We start from the raw sequence: 17,288 nt of genomic DNA on the forward strand, positions 1-17,288 counted from the left end.
TATCCATTATAGCAAGAGTGCGCATCTTTCTCTCTCCATCCAGCAGTGGAGGCCAGGGTGATTTTCATAGGAGAGGGCAGATTGCTGCCAGGGATGTGGGCTGCAGGTGTGCAGCTGAAGTCTCACCTACTTCCAAATGACGCGCCACGGTGGATAGGAGGTCCGGGTCTAGTGGTGGGTTGACTATGTCGGGTTTACCTGACGATGTCCTCAAGCCAGACTCTGCCTGAAGAGGAGGGCCAGATTTCGTCTGACAGTGAAGACAGCAAAGGCGATCGTCGCGGAGGACATGAGACAGCTGTTGTGAGGCTCCCTCATAGTCGGCCTGGTAAGTCACGTGGTTCGCATGCGCCTTGGAAAAATGTGAACAATGTGGATGTGAGTGAGTGGTATTTTAGGAGGGGTTTGGCTGCTGACAGTGCGGTGAGTACTGAACGTGTGAGCGAGGTGGTGTCAGAATTCTTTAGTATGGTGCGGGGTTTGTTATCACTGGTGTCAGGTCCCAGCAGAGTTTGGCAGGGTGGCGTCGGTGTTTCAGGGTCAGCAGGGGTGGTGGAGACCTCGCTGGTTGTTAGCAGTGAGATTCCCGCACCAGTTGTGGTTGCTCCAGTAATGAGATGGTTTCATCACCACCGTCTGCGGCAACTACAGTGGATGTGGTTCAGTTGGATGACAGAGCGAGGGGTGAGGTCTATGTGTGCTTTGATGGCCCCTTAGGGGCACATTTGAAGTAGGAAGTGAGAGAAAAATATGGAAGGATGAGTACATGTAAATTTTTTCTCTGTTACTGTTGGAAAAGTTTAATCTGGACAGGGTAAAGACTGATGAGAGCAAGGATGAGGAGGAGCGCAGACGTTATTGCCTTATTCCTTGCACTATTCAGAACTGGTTGTAGGCGTTTACTATATTAGCGAGTGTCATTGGGGAGAAAGCTCCAGTGAACTGTTCGGCATTATTTTGTTAGTTTAGATTCCATTGGTGAAGCATACCGAGTTTATGGTGGGACGGCATGGCTGAGGTATGACGAGCAATTCAGGCAAATTAAGGCCGTCTGTCCAAGTTTGCGGTGGGACCACAAGGAGATTAGTTTGTGGTTGCGGTTGATGGCAGCACCAAAGTAGGCCTCGCAGTCCTTTTCCGTGAGTATCGGGGGCACTGCCAATTCAGCAGCGTCCTCGGCAGGTTCAAGAAAAGGGAGTGTGTTGGCAGTTTAACGAACAGGAGTGCCATTTCGGCACATCCTGTAAATATAAGCACGAATGTTCGGGCTGCAGAGGGTCTCACAGCCATTCCAAGTGTATTAAGAAAGGAAAGACGAAGTCAAGCAAGACTTCTGCAAAAAGGGAGGATGCTGGTTAGAATCGATCGGATGCTTCTGTTTCAAAATAGATATCCGGATAGGGAGGCGTCGGTCTTGTTAAGCGATGGTTTTAATTTTGGCTTTAGGATTCCGTCGTCCGCCGTGCCTCGTTCAGGGCGGTCTAACAACTTGCTTTCGGCTACGATGCATACGGCAGTGGTTAGGGACAAATTGGATAAAGAGATTGCTTTAGGTTGCATGTTGGGTCCATTTTTGGAGCCCCCTTAACATTTTTATGTGTTTCGCCACTTGGTGTTGTGCCCAAGAATGAGCCAAACAAGTTCCGCTTGATCCATCACTTGCCTTACCTTCAGGACAATTCTGTTAATGATGGTATTGATCCAAGTTTGGCGTCAGTATCGCATGTTTCGTTTAATAAGGCAGTGGACTTGGTGCGTAGGTTGGGAAAAGGATCTTTGATGGCAAAAACGGACATTGAATCCGCTTTTCGTTTGCTTCCGGTGCACCCTTAGAGTATTTATTTACTCGGTTGTTTTGGGGACGGCCAGTATTACGTGAATTGTTGTTTACCGATGGGTTGTCCGATCTCGTCTTCATATTTTGAAAAATTTAGTTGTTTATTGAATGGATAATGAAGGAAGAATCGGGCTTGGAATCAGTTTTGCACTATTTGGATGATTTTTTGTGTATTGGGCCAGCTGGGTTCGCTGTTTGTTCTTTGCTGCTTCGGACGGTTGAACAGGTGGCTTCTCATTTTGTTATTCCATTGGCTGCAGAGAAGACGGAGGGTCCCTCAACAGTGTTGAAATTTTCAGGAATTGAATTGGATTCAGTTAAGATGGAATGCCGCATGCCAGAGGACAAGTTTTTAGACTTGAAGTCTTGTGTGCAGGAGGCTTTGCAGGTGAGAAAATTGCGCCTGTGCCAATTGCAATGTCTTTTGGGTAAGTTAAATTTTGCATGCAGAATTTTACCCATGGGACAAGTTTTTTCATGGCGTTTATCACAGGTGATGGCCAGCGTTACACATCCGAGGCAATTGGTAAGAGTGAATTCAGAGCAAAAGGCTGACTTGTCTGTTTCGGCGGATTTTCGTCAACCTTATAATGGCAGGTCGGTATGGCTGGATTAAGTTTTGTCTAATGTGGATCTCGTCTTGTTTATGGACGCGTCTGGTTCGTGTGGTTTTGGGGCTTATTTCTGCAGAAAATGGTGTGTGGGAGAGTGGCCGTGGAAAGCCGCATGTTTATCAAGCAACATGGCGCTGCTGGAAGTGTTTCCTATTGTAGTAGCTTTGGAGGTTTGGGGCACTGATTTGAGGAACAATAAAGTGCGTTTCTTTTGTGACAATCTGAGTGTCGTGTACTGAATTAGCAACTTGTCGGCTGGTTCTTTGCCAGTTTTGTCTCTGTTGCACCATCTAGTGCTCAGGTGTTTGGTTTTTAATGTCTGGTTTTGTGCTGAACATGTACTGGGTGTTCAGAACTCAATAGTTGATGCATTGTCTCGCTTCCAGTGTTATCCTTTTCGGGAACTGGATGCAGTTTGAGACCGTTTGATCCCAGTGGTTGTGGGAGATAGTGTCCGTTCAGCGTTGAATCTGGTAAGTCGTTCTGTTAACCCTTGTACATGGTCCCGGTATCTTTCTGCGTGGCTTCTTTGGCGAGAGCTTGAGGAATCGGTTGGTGAGCATGTAGCGGAATCTGACCGTCCATATTTATTGTTGTTTATGATTGGTAAGGTTAGCAGGTATGGCGTTTTTCTTTAAACTTCTGGGTTGGAGGGATTTTACTAAGGATTTTTTGGTGTGTCAGGCGATGAATGCGTTTCGGAGGAGTTCTCCGGTAAGGGATTGGAGGCGCCTGGTATCAGTTGAAGTTCTGAATCAGATGTTACGTTGCCTTCGTGTTGTGTGTAGTTCGGAATATGAATGCCGGCTGTTTGGTGTGTTTAGGGTAAGTGAGCTGGTGAACAGGAATGTTAAATGTCATGGTGGGCTGTTATTAAAGGATGTAGTGTGCTCAGAGGAGGCTGTATGGTGTTATCTGAGGTAGTCAAAGACTGATACAGCCGGTAGGGGTTGTTTGGTGGAATTGTGGGGAGTGGTTGGTTGGTTTGTTTGAATGCCCATGAGATGGATTTCTTCATTCTTGGAGGTGAGAGGTCTTGCATCGGGTTCCTTTTGGTACATCAGGATGTCTCTGCGTTATCGGTATATCAGTTTATTACCATTTTTAGGCGGAACTGGTGCATTGTGGTTTGAATGGTTTAGAGTTTGGTTCTCATTCATTTCGGATTCGGGCGAGCATGGAGGCAGCTCAGTGGGGTTTGGGGGTTAAAGCGGTGAAAAAGATTGGTCGCTGGGAGTCTGCAAGGTATCAGTCTTACATCCGGCCCCATATGTTATAGGTCCACCCCCTCCTCTCCCTTCTCATCTCCAGTTATTTCTTGTAATTTGGTTGCATTATTAGTGTGTATAGGAGTTTGTTACTTAACATCTTTTTGTTTTAGGACCCCCTTGGTTGATCTGGGTGTTAGGCCACTCATACGTGTATTGGGGTGCTATTTGAGCCGACGCAAGACCGACGGGGCGTCAACTGGGCATACTGAAGGAAGTGGCTTTGGTGTTGTGGATTGGTGTCAGGGGTTTGTTGTGGAGCCAGGTACTGCCCGAATTTCATTTTCACGCTACTTTGGATATGCCCCAAAATATACTCGTTTTGCATGCGGTGGGGAATGACTTGGGCTCCAGAACGTCTAGGGACATGATCTGTGACATCAAATGACATCAAGTTTGACTGTCTGAAGCTTTTGGCATCCTACCCAAGTTTAGTTTTAGTGTGGTCAGACATCATTGCACGGTTGGCATGGAAAAATGCCAGATCGGTCAAACAGATAAATAAAGCTCAGAGTAAAGTGAATAGGGAGGTTTCCCATTTCATTACTTTGCACGGGGGGGTTGTGGTGCGCCATTGGGACTTGGAAGTTCCGTCTGGGGAATTTTTGCGCTCAGATGGGGTTTATTTAAATTACATTGTTGTAGATATGTGGGCTTTAGCATTGACGGGGGGAGTCGAAAAGGCTCTCTTGGTGTGGTGGGACTCACATGCATAAGGAATCATGCCTGTTTGCTGTGGAGGAAAAGGAGGGGGGTTTTGAAGGAGGTTGCTAACACCAAAGGAGGTCGGGGGAGCCCATTGCAGGGATGGGTGACTCCCATCGGTGTTAAGCGGGTGTTTGAACTAAAATTGGTCCCTGCTGAGAGAGGTCTCAGGGGGACATTTTGGTACGGGCAACAGTCAGCTGGGTCCCCCTGGGCCGGTTGTGTTGCGGCCGGGGGGTGGCATGATGGGGCAGTTTTGTTGCAATTTTTCCCAATAGTTGAAGTATGGACAACATTCAGCTGCGTCCCCCTGGGCCGGTTATGGTGCGGCTGGGGGTGACATGGTGGAGCTGTTTTGTTGAAATTTTTCCCAATAGTTGAAGTATGGACAACATTCAGCTGGGTCCCCCTGGGCCGGTCATGGTGCGGCTGGGGGTGACATGGTGGAGCTGTTTGTTGCAATCTTCAAAATGTTCAAGCCTTCAATTCCCCTCCTCCTTTTCAGAGACTAGAAATTGATATTGTTTGATGTTATTTAATGTTATTTATCTTTACATGTTATTCAATAAATGGGGCTGCTGTGGCCATTATAGCCAATGTCACGCAGTGTGGTGTTTTATTTATAGCTAAGTGGGAATAAAGGGGGTTTCAGATGGTTTTGCATAGAAGGCCGGTTAGTCATACATTCCTAAGTCATGTTAACAGTCCACTTGGCTATCTTTTATATACTGGTGTGGGAGTAGGGAGATAGCACAGGATAGTGAAGTTACATGATAACAGACCTCATTCAGATGGTCCATTTTTCAGACATCCATTTATCCCTCTAATTGACTCTTCAGAGACAGGTCTGACAGTGTGGACTCATGACTGTCGCAATAATAAAGGGAGCCCGTTATCTGTTTTCTATAATGCTGTAGATAAGCCCCCAGTCCGACATGAAAGATAAGAAAAATGAGTTTTATTATACTCACCTGGGGGTGCGGTCCGATGCGGTCCGGTCTGATGGGTGTCACAGGTCCGGGTCCGGCGCCTCCCATCTTTTTGCGACGCCGCCCTCCTGTTTGCTTCCTCGCTCCCGGCATCACACTTCTGCACAGGCGTACTTCTCTGCCCTGTTGAGGGCAGAGCAAAGTACTGCAATGCGAGGCGCTGGGAAAGGTCAGAGAGGCCCAGCGCCTGCGCACTGGAGTACTTTATAGAATGTTGTAGATAAGCCCTGAAAGGCAGCGGCCGCATCTTATAGCGGCCAAAACAGGTGACACCTACACTTTAAGCCCTTAAGAAAGCGGCCAACTTTCATTTTTGCGCGTTTATTTTTTACTTGCAATCATCTAAAAGCCATAGCTTTGTTATCATTCCGTGGACATAAAAGAGCCTCCCATGAATAATATTTATCACCTATCCTCCGATCCTCGTCAGTGGAGAGGAGTCTTAGGTCACCTGTTCTAGTGATCTAACAATCTTATTCTGTGAATTTCAGTGGAAACTCCTTAAAGGGAGCATGACAGGTCCCCCATGCCTGCCATCCCATGAGCATTTATGTATTTTTTGTTAAATTCCCCATCCTAACTTGCCCTTTTTAGTGATTATCACATAAATATGTTTTTAAAAAGTTTTTAAGTTCGCTTTTCCAACACTAATGAGGCCTTTGACTTATCAATGGGGCGTTTGTTTCCCAAGACTAGTTAGTCCTCACAGCATGTTATCACGCCCCTGTTGGTGTGTTAACATGATGTCTAAAGGGCCTTTCTCACATAGCAAGATCGCTAGCGAGATCGCTAAAGCGTCACCGATTTTGTGACGCAACAGCGACCTCGCCAGCGATCTCGCTTTGTGTGACATATACGGTACCTGCGACCGGGCCCCCCGCTAGATATCGCTGATCGTGCTCGAATGGCCTGGGCCATTTTTCGTCGTTTGGCGTCCCGCTGGCCGGCATGCATCGCTGTGTTCGGCGCCGACTAGCGATGTCGTTGGCGATGCAGAGCTCATAGATGCAGGCGGAAGTTGTCAGAATCGCTGTGGTGTGACAGGTAACAGCGACCCCCGACGGATCGCTGTATCGCTGCTGCATCGCTGGAGAGATCTGCCTGTTTGGCAGCTCAATAGCGACCATTTAGCGACGCACCAGCGATTCTGACCAGGTCATATCGTTGTCGGGATCGTTGGTGCATCGCTAAATGTAACAGGACCCTTAGAGCCATCGTCATCACCAGCTCTTGCACATCTCGCGCAGGCGTTCGGCTTTAGTTGCCTATGTCATTGACAGGAAGTGTACATTCTTGGCTTCAGAGATGCACTGCGCCTGTCTGGAAGTGAGGAAGTTGGTAGGTTGGAGGGCATGGGGGACCTGTCAGGATCTGTTTAAAATATCAGCCACAATACTTAATACATTTTTGAACATGCAATTTTCAATTTTTGTGTTTTAGTTATTCCCTTCCTTTCCTCCAAAAGCTGTAATTTTTATATATTTCCATCTGCACAGTCATATGAGAGCTTAATTTTTGTGGATAGAGTTGTAGTTTTGAAAGATACCATTCATTTTGTCATATAATGTGCTGAAAACAGGAAAGAAAAATCCATGAGGGGTACAATTGTGAAAAAAACCAACATTGTTTTTTGAGCTTTTTGATTACGTAGTTTATTGTGTGGTGAAAAACACCCAACAACATAATTTTCCAGGTGAATATGATTTTTAGACCACCTAGGAGGTTTGAACCTGTGATGATTTGATTGTTCGTACAATACACTGTAATATATCTGCACTGCAGTATGTAGTGAAGTTAGTGTGGCGCCCCTGAGGCTCAGTCACCACAGAGGTACTGCACCTTCTCCTAAGGTGTGGTGCCCCACCATCCAGGTAAGTTGGAGGCTCCTGACCATGCTCCAACACTCGCACCCCACACAATAGAGTAGTTTTGATGATTTAGCGAATCCTGCTTTGAGCAGGGGGTTGGACCAGATGGCCCAGGAGGTCCCTTCCAACTCTACGATTCTATGATTCTATGATTCTATGATTCAGCAAAACCACATTGCGGCTCCTTGCTTCGAGGAAAGCAGAGCACCTTTTTTGGTTCCCTGCTTGGAACACAAATGTGCTGGGAGGTGGGTGGAGTTGAGAATACACATAAAAGAGCGGGAAGGTTTTAGGATTTGGGGTCAGTCAGACGGGGAGTCTGAGAGAGGAAGCCACTCGGAGAGGAGTGTGGATCCCTGGAAGAGGGATGGAGGAAGGAGTGCTGCAGCTGCCTCAGTGATCTGAGCCAGCTGGCACCGGAAAGGAAAGAAGGAGAAAGACATTGAACCGAAGCCTGAGCTTCCATTGGAGGGAAAGACAAGTACGGAACGTAGGAGTGAAAAGGAACACAAAGGACGTGAGTTAGAGGAAGAACCCTGCCTAGAAGTTCTAAGCGCAAGGCCGGGGCCCGTTCCCCGAGGTTGTATGGACACTAATGGTTCTGCAGCAGACACCGGTGGAGTAGTGGGCTGTCAATGCACTACTCCCATCTAAGGCTTGGGGGCACTACAGACTGTGAGTAAAGCTTTGGAACTACATGCCCTGGTGTCCTCCATTCTTTCCTGCGTCCGTCCACCTGGCACTGCTACATCCCCTGCGCCAAACACTACACCATCTAAGTGTCTCTTCACCTATCCTGCCCTGGGACAACAGCCTTGCCTGTGGAGGGCTATAACATCATTGCTGCACCACACCATCTGTCCAGGAGGATCTGTCTGCAGCGTCGGCTTAACACCTCTCTTTCCGAACACCACAGGTGGCGTCACGAACTATTCCATTAACTAAATTTCACCATTCACATCTTCCTATTACTTGGGCGCCTAGGGCCACGGTCCGGGTCACCGCTACTGTGACACATCCCACTGATACCGGCCCGATACCGAGTACCCCACAGCCGTGGGAGGGCGACCCATTAGCAATCAATGTAGCCCAGCCATTGGCTTCAGTAGGACCCAGTCTGCCATGGCAAATCATCAACACCCAAAAATGGTGTTGGCATTGAAACAAATCCCCAGCTGTATTGTACAACTTAAATTCTGCTGTCAATCTCTGGCATCAGCATGTAAGTGGTTAACTTCAGCAATCAAAAGATGAATACTTTTGACCAAGCGTTCCTCTTATGGCTAGGGTCACACAACCGGTTTTCTCTCATCTGGGTCCGATTATGCAAATCACACTCTGATCAGAGTTTGAAAAGGGTTTGATCTGATTTTCTTGGAGGCGGAGAAAAAATACATTTGTCCACCCTCTCTATTCAATCTTTCTGTGTAATGCAATCTGATGTTTTCCATCTGATATCAGAGGCAAATCATTCATGCAGCTTTTTTTTTATACTCAGACCACTTGGTCGGAGGAAAAAGAATTGGACACATGCACTGCCCCATTAAATAACATGGAGACGAGGGCTATCCTTGAAAACGAGCGATAGCACTCTTCCAAGTTATATGATTGTCTCAACAAGCCCTATGGGCAAATCTCATACATTTGCATTGTTTATGTAAGAACTTACATCTCTTTCTCACCTATTCAGTTTGTTATATACTGTAGCTTCTTACTAGAGACTTACCTACTTATGATGTGTTTGTGTCTAAGTATACTGTAATTCTACCTGCTATTTTGTTATACCTGTTCCTTGTGATCTTACCGTCATACTAATTAATATTACATAATAAAAACATGTTGTCAATTTCTGTTTTAATATATTACTAGATTTCTTGTGGTATCTACGGTAATTATTTTACATAGAATGACCGTGTCTCGTGATCACATCATTATGCCGCTAAAATTCTGTACGTATCTTCTCCTCTTTGCAGTGTCGCTTCCTTTCAAGCTATTTTATGATGATGTATAAAAATTTTCCATATTTTTTTTTATTTATTTATGGATATTTTGGTGTATTTATACTTTGACCAAACCTCAAACATCCTTGTATAATAATCTATAAGGTATTAGAGAACTACTTATGGCAAATATTACATATATTTGTAATAAAAGTCTTTTTGATATTATTTATCTCTGCTGTCTTTTTGAATTACTGCCGATGGTAGGCACTGGTTGTTTGGCACAGGTAGCACCCAAATTGTCATATACGGTAGTTCCCGAGCACACGCCATCCACCCGCAGCTGACAAAGAATGTGCCAGTAAGTCCTATGTCGGTAAGTAGTTAATAATGTTATCTTATGTGATTTTGGGTTTGGTTTATTGAGAATATTACTGTAACTTTTAACAAAATAAATTGTCTAGGTAGCACATGTACTAAAATATATTTTTATAATATGAATATTTATTTATAGATACACTGCATGAAATTACACGCCCTGGCTGCTATTAATAAGGTTATTATAAGGTTATTAATGATTTTCTGAAGTATGTTCTGAAGCAGTGAACGCACTTGGGCACCAATCATCAAGATCCCCTGCTGACAGCTCCCTTTGCTATTGCCAATCAATGACTTCCCAGAAATGCTCAATAGGAGACACTGCAGACAATAGTAGAAGATTTAGGCCACACTGGCAGCTCACAGTCATATGAACAACATGTGGTATGCTTTTTTTCATGTGGAAAAACAACTCTTGGGACACTTTGGAGAAATGGCTGTATCACTGGTTCCTTAGCTGAATCAATATATCTCTGAGCTGGTAGTGTACCTGGAATGAAGACTAAAGGAGTTCCGGCTACCACAAATTTTGCCACCTTACACCATAATCCCAGATGTAGGACCGGTGCAACATCTGGGATTATGGGCTCATCATGGTGTTTCCCACGTTCTCTGCAGATCAAACTCTAGCCATCATTGCATGCTGCAAATTCAATGCTGAGGAGTGCATTATATATTAGTGTATGTATATAATTTTGTTTATTAGTTCCTTACTTGTTTTGTTTTGTCCATAGCCTTTAATATTGAAAGGTTGAGGTCCTCCAAAGCTGCAAGGACACTTTCATATTCTCCCAAGTGCTGAGAAAAATAATCTGCAAACAGAGAAAGAATAAGATAAGCCATGAAAAATATGACATTCTGCCTCATAGCATCAACTAAAGAATACTTTCGTACAGGGGTGGGGAATCTCCGCCTCAATGGCCCGCAATATCCTTTTCTCTGACCCTCGGTCAGATTCCCGGGGATAATAGTGCGCGGGCCAGCAGCTGCATATTGCTCCTTCCACTGCAAGCACGCGCATGCAGCGTTCACTACTGAATACTGCGACACATAGAATGAATGATCACCCCCCCGACACTAGCCATTTCCAGCTTCAGGACATACCTTGCGGGCAGAGTCAGCACATTTTGCGCTCCAGTCCCACTGATGAAGACAGCAGCGGCAGCCTCAGTGTGTCTTGTGATGTATACAGTATGTCCCAGAGACTCCTGTGATGTGTGTGCTCAGCCCCTTATGTGATGTATGTGTCCCAGTGTCTACTATGATGTATATGTACCGATCTCAGTGTCTCCTCTGATTTACGTGCCCCAGCTCCAGCGTTTCCTTTGAGGTATATACAGTAGGGCTGTGTAAGGGGGTGAGGAAAATCTGTTTGTAATATACAGTGGGGAAAAAAAGTATTTAGTCAGTCAGCAATAGTGCAAGTTCCACCACTTAAAAAGATGAGAGGCGTCTGTAATTTACATCACAGGTAGACCTCAACTATGGGAGACAAACTGAGAAAAAAAAATCCAGAAAATCACATTGTCTGTTTTTTTTTCATTTTATTTGCATATTATGGTGGAAAATAAGTATTTGGTCAGAAACAAGCAATCAAGATTTCTGGCTCTCACAGACCTGTAACTTCTTCTTTAAGAGTCTCCTCTTTCCTCCACTCATTACCTGTAGTAATGGCACCTGTTTAAACTTGTTATCAGTATAAAAAGACACCTGTGCACACCCTCAAACAGTCTGACTCCAAACTCCACTATGGTGAAGACCAAAGAGCTGTCAAAGGACACCAGAAACAAAATTGTAGCCCTGCACCAGGCTGGGAAAACTGAATCTGCAACAGCCAACCAGCTTGGAGTGAAGAAATCAACTGTGGGAGCAATAATTAGAAAATGGAAGACATACAAGACCACTGATAATCTCCCTCGATCTGGTGCTCCACGCAAAATCCCACCCCGTGGGGTCAGAATGATCACAAGAACGGTGAACAAAAATCCCAGAACCACGCGGGGGGACCTAGTGAATGAACTGCAGAGAGCTGGGACCAATGTAACAAGGCCTACCATAAGTAACACACTACGCCACCATGGACTCAGATCCTGCAGTGCCAGACGTGTCCCACTGCTTAAGCCTGTACATGTCCGGGCCCGTCTGAAGTTTGCTAGAGAGCATTTGGATGATCCAGAGGAGTTTTGGGAGAATGTCCTATGGTCTGATGAAACCAAACTGGAACTGTTTGGTAGAAACACAACTTGTCGTGTTTGGAAGAAAAAGAATACTGAGTTGCATCCATCAAACACCATACCTACTGTAAAGCATGGTGGTGGAAACATCATGCTTTGGGGCTGTTTCACTGCAAAGGGGCCAGGACGACTGATCCGGGTACATGAAAGAATGAATGGGGCCATGTATCGTGAGATTTTGAGTGCAAACCTCCTTCCATCAGCAAGGGCATTGAAGATGAAACGTGGCTGGGTCTTTCAACATGACAATGATCCAAAGCACACCGCCAGGGCAACGAAGGAGTGGCTTCGTAAGAAGCATTTCAAGGTCCTGGAGTGGCCTAGCCAGTCTCCAGATCTCAACCCTATAGAAAACCTTTGGAGGGAGTTGAAAGTCCGTGTTGCCAAGCGAAAAGCCAAAAACAGCACTGCTCTAGAGGAGATCTGCATGGAGGAATGGGCCAACATACCAACAACAGTGTGTGGCAACCTTGTGAAGACTTACAGAAAACGTTTGACCTCTGTCATTGCCAACAAAGGATATATCACAAAGTATTGAGATGAAATTTTGTTTCTGACCAAATACTTATTTTCCACCATAATATGCAAATAAAATGAAAAAAAACAGACAATGTGATTTTCTGGATTTTTTTTTCTCAGTTTGTCTCCCATAGTTGAGGTCTACCTATGATGTAAATTACAGACGCCTCTCATCTTTTTAAGTGGGAGAACTTGCACTATTGCTGACTGACTAAATACTTTTTTTCCCCACTGTATGTCTGCATATTGGTATTGCTACACTACTTGGTGTAATACCACTAGTTCTTTAATGGTATTGCTACACAATGTATTACCATTCTTGTAACAATGTATATTTGTTTATTTTTCCCTTTGTTCTGCTATGTATATCCTGTGTCATAATATTGTTTAATGTATTTGTGTATTTCCCTGGGTCGACCACTAGATGGGGCACAGTGTATAAGGAGAACATTGCCTTAGCTGGGCCACTAGAGGGGGGGGAATCGTAAACACATAGTGTAGTTAGGGTTAATATAGGAGGGGCTGCTGCCTGTTAAGCTTGAGAGATTCTGAGTGTCACGCCGCCACTGCATCCTCACACGACCTCCGCTCCCACGCCGCAGCCCCCCGCTGTCCGACAGCCATGGCGTCCCCTTCGGACAGGTCCGCACCTCCCTCCTGTTACTTGTGCTCCGGCAATGTCCTGACCCGAAAGCACCGACAGACCAATGGCAGACCAGACGGGCATATCAGGCCATTCCCCCTTGAGGGAGGCGCCTGATCGTTGTGTCTGCTAGCACACTAGGCTCTGCTTCCTTGTGCACTCTCTGCAGCCTCGCAGTCCTGTCTTCCTTGTTTCCTGCAGCAGCCCCGCAGTCCTGTATTCTGTGGGTCCTGCTATCTATGCTCCAGTCCTACAGTCCTACTCCAGTCCTGCCTCCTCTGTTCCTGCTCCATTCTGATATCTATGCTCCAGTCCTACAGTCCTACTCCAGTCCTGCCTCCTCTGTTCCTGCTCCATTCTGATATCTATGCTCCAGTCCTACAGTCCTATTCCAGTCCAGCCTCCCATGTTCCTGCTCCATCCTGCTGTCTATGCTCCAGTCCCGCAGTGCTACTCCGGTCCTGTCTCCTGTGATCCTGCTCTGTCCTGCTGTCTATGCTCCAGTCCTGCAGTCCTACTCCGGTCTTGTCTCCAGTGATCCTGCTCTGTCCTGCTATGTATGCTCCAGTCCCGCAGTCCTACTCCGGTCCTGTTTCTTACAGTTTCATGCTCCTACTCCAGTCCATTCTGAGCCGCCCCTCTCGGTACCGGCTCTTGTGGTACCCGAACCCCTGGGCCTGCTCCTAACAATCCCTGTATAGGGGTCGGCTCCACCTGGCATCTCGCCCGGGGCCCCTTGGTGCCACGGTCCAGAGGGTCCACTCCTGGAGATTTTCCTCACCTGACCAGCCATGGTAACACTGAGTTAGAGGCAGAGGGCTAGAGGCACTCGGAGGGTCCACACGGGCGATAAGCCCAGGACTCGGCAGCAGTCTCGCAACGTTGCAAATGAGAAGTCCAGCCTTCCTCCTCACCAGCACAGCGCAGCAACTGGCTAGTACAGAAGAATGTGGCAACTTATTGCTTGGGCACACACCTTTAAGACAGGGGCAAAAAGGTCAGGGGAACCCACAGAAGCAGTAAGTGCAGATGGAGAAGAAGCGGGGCCAGGGCACAGAGCAGTACATCAGACCAGGGCTCATCTTCTGTGGCTACTGACTTCAGGGACTAATGATCTTGTGTCTGAGGCGAAACAGACTGAAAGATGCTTGGCCGTGGCAGAGCTGAATAGAGAGGAAACTGGGAAACCGTCAGGGATGGTCGGACCCGGGCCCATGCAGAATAACTGTGAACGAAGTGCAAGGAAAGTGAAGGAACCTTGTTATGTGAAGCCTGTTATAAATGCTTTGGAAATGCTGTGGAACTAACCAAATAAAGAAGTCTTTGTTGAATTTATGATGGACTGTGTCTCAGTTGATGTGAATTATCCTGGATACGGTCTCCCACTGCATAGGGAGGACCCTGAAGGAGCTTAATCCGGAGACAAAGGTATGCTGAGTGGCGAGCATAATTTTTATGTGAGGAGAGGCCAGGACACCAGAGCCCCGGTGTCCCCAGCTACGACTACCGTCCTGAACCTCCCTTACAGCCGCATGGTGGCTCAGTGGCTAGCACTGTTGCTTTGCAGCACTGTGATCCTGGGTTCAAAGGTCACCAAGGACAGCATCTGCGAGGAGTTTGTATGTTCTCCCCGTGTTTGTTTGGGTTTCCTCTGGGTACTCCGGTTTATTGCCACACTCAAGAGACATACTAATAATAACATATGGGGAATTTAGATTGTGAGACTCAATTGGTACAGCAACACTGATGTTGCTAAAATGGTGTAGAATTAATAACACTTTATAAGTGAGTAAATTAAGTAAAAATATGTATATGCCCCAGTGTCTCCTGTGATGCATATGCTACAGTCCCAGCGTATTCCATGTGATGTATATGCTCCAGCTCCAGCGTTTCCTATGTGATGTGTTTGCAGCAGTTCCAGCGTATCCCATGTGAGGTATATGCTCCAGCTCCAGAATCTCCCATATGATGTACATGCTTCTGCATCTCCTATAGGATGTATATATGCTAGTACCACTGTCTCCTATGTGATGTATGTACAGCAGTCCTAGTGTCTCTTTTGTGATATATATATATTGTATATTAAAAAACTTCCTTCTCACCCCCCATTGGGGGTGGTCTTTGTTGTCCTTTCTCATTCTCAGGTCCTCTACCAGAGGCCTGGCAGTTTGAGAGTTGTGCGCAGGATCTAGTTGTTCCCATCATTGCGCTTTTCTAGACAGAGAGCTCAGACCTCGCTCCTGGGATCTGTTTTAGCCATTCTTACAACTTATGGGTCACTGCTCCAAGTTCTCCTATCACCACTGGAATCACTGTTGCATTCACCTTCCACATCCTCTCCAGTTCTCCTTTGAGGCCCTGGTATTTCTCCAGCTTCTCATATTCCTTCTTTCTGATGTTGCTGCCACTTGGCATTGCCACATCTACTGCATTATCATTGCTGTCTTCTGATCCTTGTCTACTATCACAATATTTGGTTGGTTAGCCAACACCTGCTTATCCACCTGGATCTTGAAGTCGCACAGGATTTTTGCCCTTTCATTCTCCACCACTTTCTCTGAGGTCTCCCACGTGGACTTAGGGGGACCTAGCCCATATGCTGTGCAGATGTTCCCGTATACAATTCCCGCTACTTGGTTGTGGCGTTCGGTATACAATGTTTCTGCTTGCATTTTGAATCCTGCCACTATGTGTTGGATTGTTTCTGAGGTTTCTTTGCATAGTCTTCACCTTGGGTCTTGTCTTCTGTGGTAGATTCCTGCTTCTATGGATCTGGTACTTAGTGCTTGCTCTTGTAAATAAAAGTAAATTATAAATATTAGTCTCGGTTTCTCCTTTGTGATGCATATACAGAAGTCTCGGCATCTCCTATGTTATGTATATAGAGCAGTCTTGGTGTCTTCTATTTGATATACAGTATGCAGAGCAGCCATATAGGATATCGTGGCTGAAAGAACGTGGTCCAAAGAACAAAAGGACATCATAATTGGAACAATAGAAGGAAGAAGGCAAAGAGGAAGACCAGAAACCCAATGGTTTGATACTATCAAGATAACGGTGGAGAAGATAATTGTGGAGCTAACTAGGCATACACAAGATCGATCTTGTGGGCTACCACATTTTAAAAAGAGACATCGAAAACTGGAGCAAGTTCAGAGAAGAGCTACCAGGATGGTGAGTGAACTGCAAAGTATGTCCTACAAGGAAGGATCTGGGAATGTATAGCTTGCAAATAGAAGGCTAAAAGGAGTCTTAATAGCTGTCTACAAATATCTGAAGAGATGTCACAGTATAGAGGTGTAAGGAGGTGGGGTGGACGCTCATGTACCTTCTCTCTCCTTGATGCTGTTCACCTGTGTCACATGCGGCACCCTGATGTTTTATTATTGTATGTACTGCAATGTGATGTATTATGCTTTAGCTTAGGGATAGATTAGTGAGTAGTGCAGGACCATAGAGATGGGATAGCATAGAATATACAGAAATGTTAGATGCAGGCAGCATAGGGTTTAAGTAGATGGGAGAAGTCACAGAGCAGAGCAGCACAGAGCAGTTGGGTATACTTCCTGGTTCTGTCAGACGCCTGGGCACCTTGCCCAAGGGCAGGACGTGTGAGTACAGAATTACAGGCCGTGAGGATAAAGCTGTTTCAGTAAGCGGTCCCAGGCTGAAAATCGTGCAGCTTAGACAGAACCGTTCCAAGGAAGGATCCAAAGCTAGTGGCTGGGATTAGGAGGAAGCTGAGTTGGCGAGCCCATCACCCTATAACTTGCATCAAGACCAGGGAAATGGCAGGAAGCTGGTGGGTCTGGAACACGAGTGGGACAGAGATTGTCCAGAAGAGATACAGAGATTGTCCAAGGAAACAAGTGGGACACAGATTGTCCAGGGATATAGTTGAGCTTGCCTGGAAAGGGAAGCTGATGCAGAAGATGGAGTCTGTCTGGATGACAGGGAAAGATAAGAAGATATCTATGTGTTTAACTTGTGCTGCTTGTGTGAAGAATGCAGATAAGAATATGTCTCTGTGTTTGACTTGTGCTGCCTATGTGATGAATACGCTGCTGTCTAGTAAAGTTAAGCTGTTGGAAAAAGACCTCGTCTCTGAAGTGATTTGCGGAGCCGACATGGCAGCAGCTGAGGGGAATCTGACAGAGCCTGTGAGGGTGCTGTGGTGCCTGCTGCACATACAGTGCAGGGGACTTTATCTTTTCATGTACAAGGTGCTGAGGTGCTCACTGACTGTTGTTTAGTGAACTCATTCACGACTACCACCCAGTGCCACCTTGTTAC

The 17,288-nt window shown here is 46.1% G+C and overlaps 1 protein-coding gene across 1 annotated transcript in view; it reads right to left on the reverse strand.

The window, feature by feature from the left end:
- NECAB1 (N-terminal EF-hand calcium binding protein 1) overlaps positions 1-17,288 on the reverse strand; it is a 299,035-nt gene that overhangs the window by 156,465 nt on the left and 125,282 nt on the right. Inside the window, exon 5 of the mRNA XM_073550518.1 lies at positions 10,314-10,411. Within this exon, the coding sequence (XP_073406619.1) occupies positions 10,314-10,411 (98 nt within the window). The remainder of the gene's footprint in view (positions 1-10,313; positions 10,412-17,288) is intronic.

This window comes from Dendrobates tinctorius, unplaced genomic scaffold (genome assembly GCF_039654945.1).
Source record: "Dendrobates tinctorius isolate UK_male_01 unplaced genomic scaffold, ASM3965494v1 ptg000165l, whole genome shotgun sequence".
Lineage (NCBI taxonomy): Eukaryota > Metazoa > Chordata > Amphibia > Anura > Dendrobatidae > Dendrobates > Dendrobates tinctorius.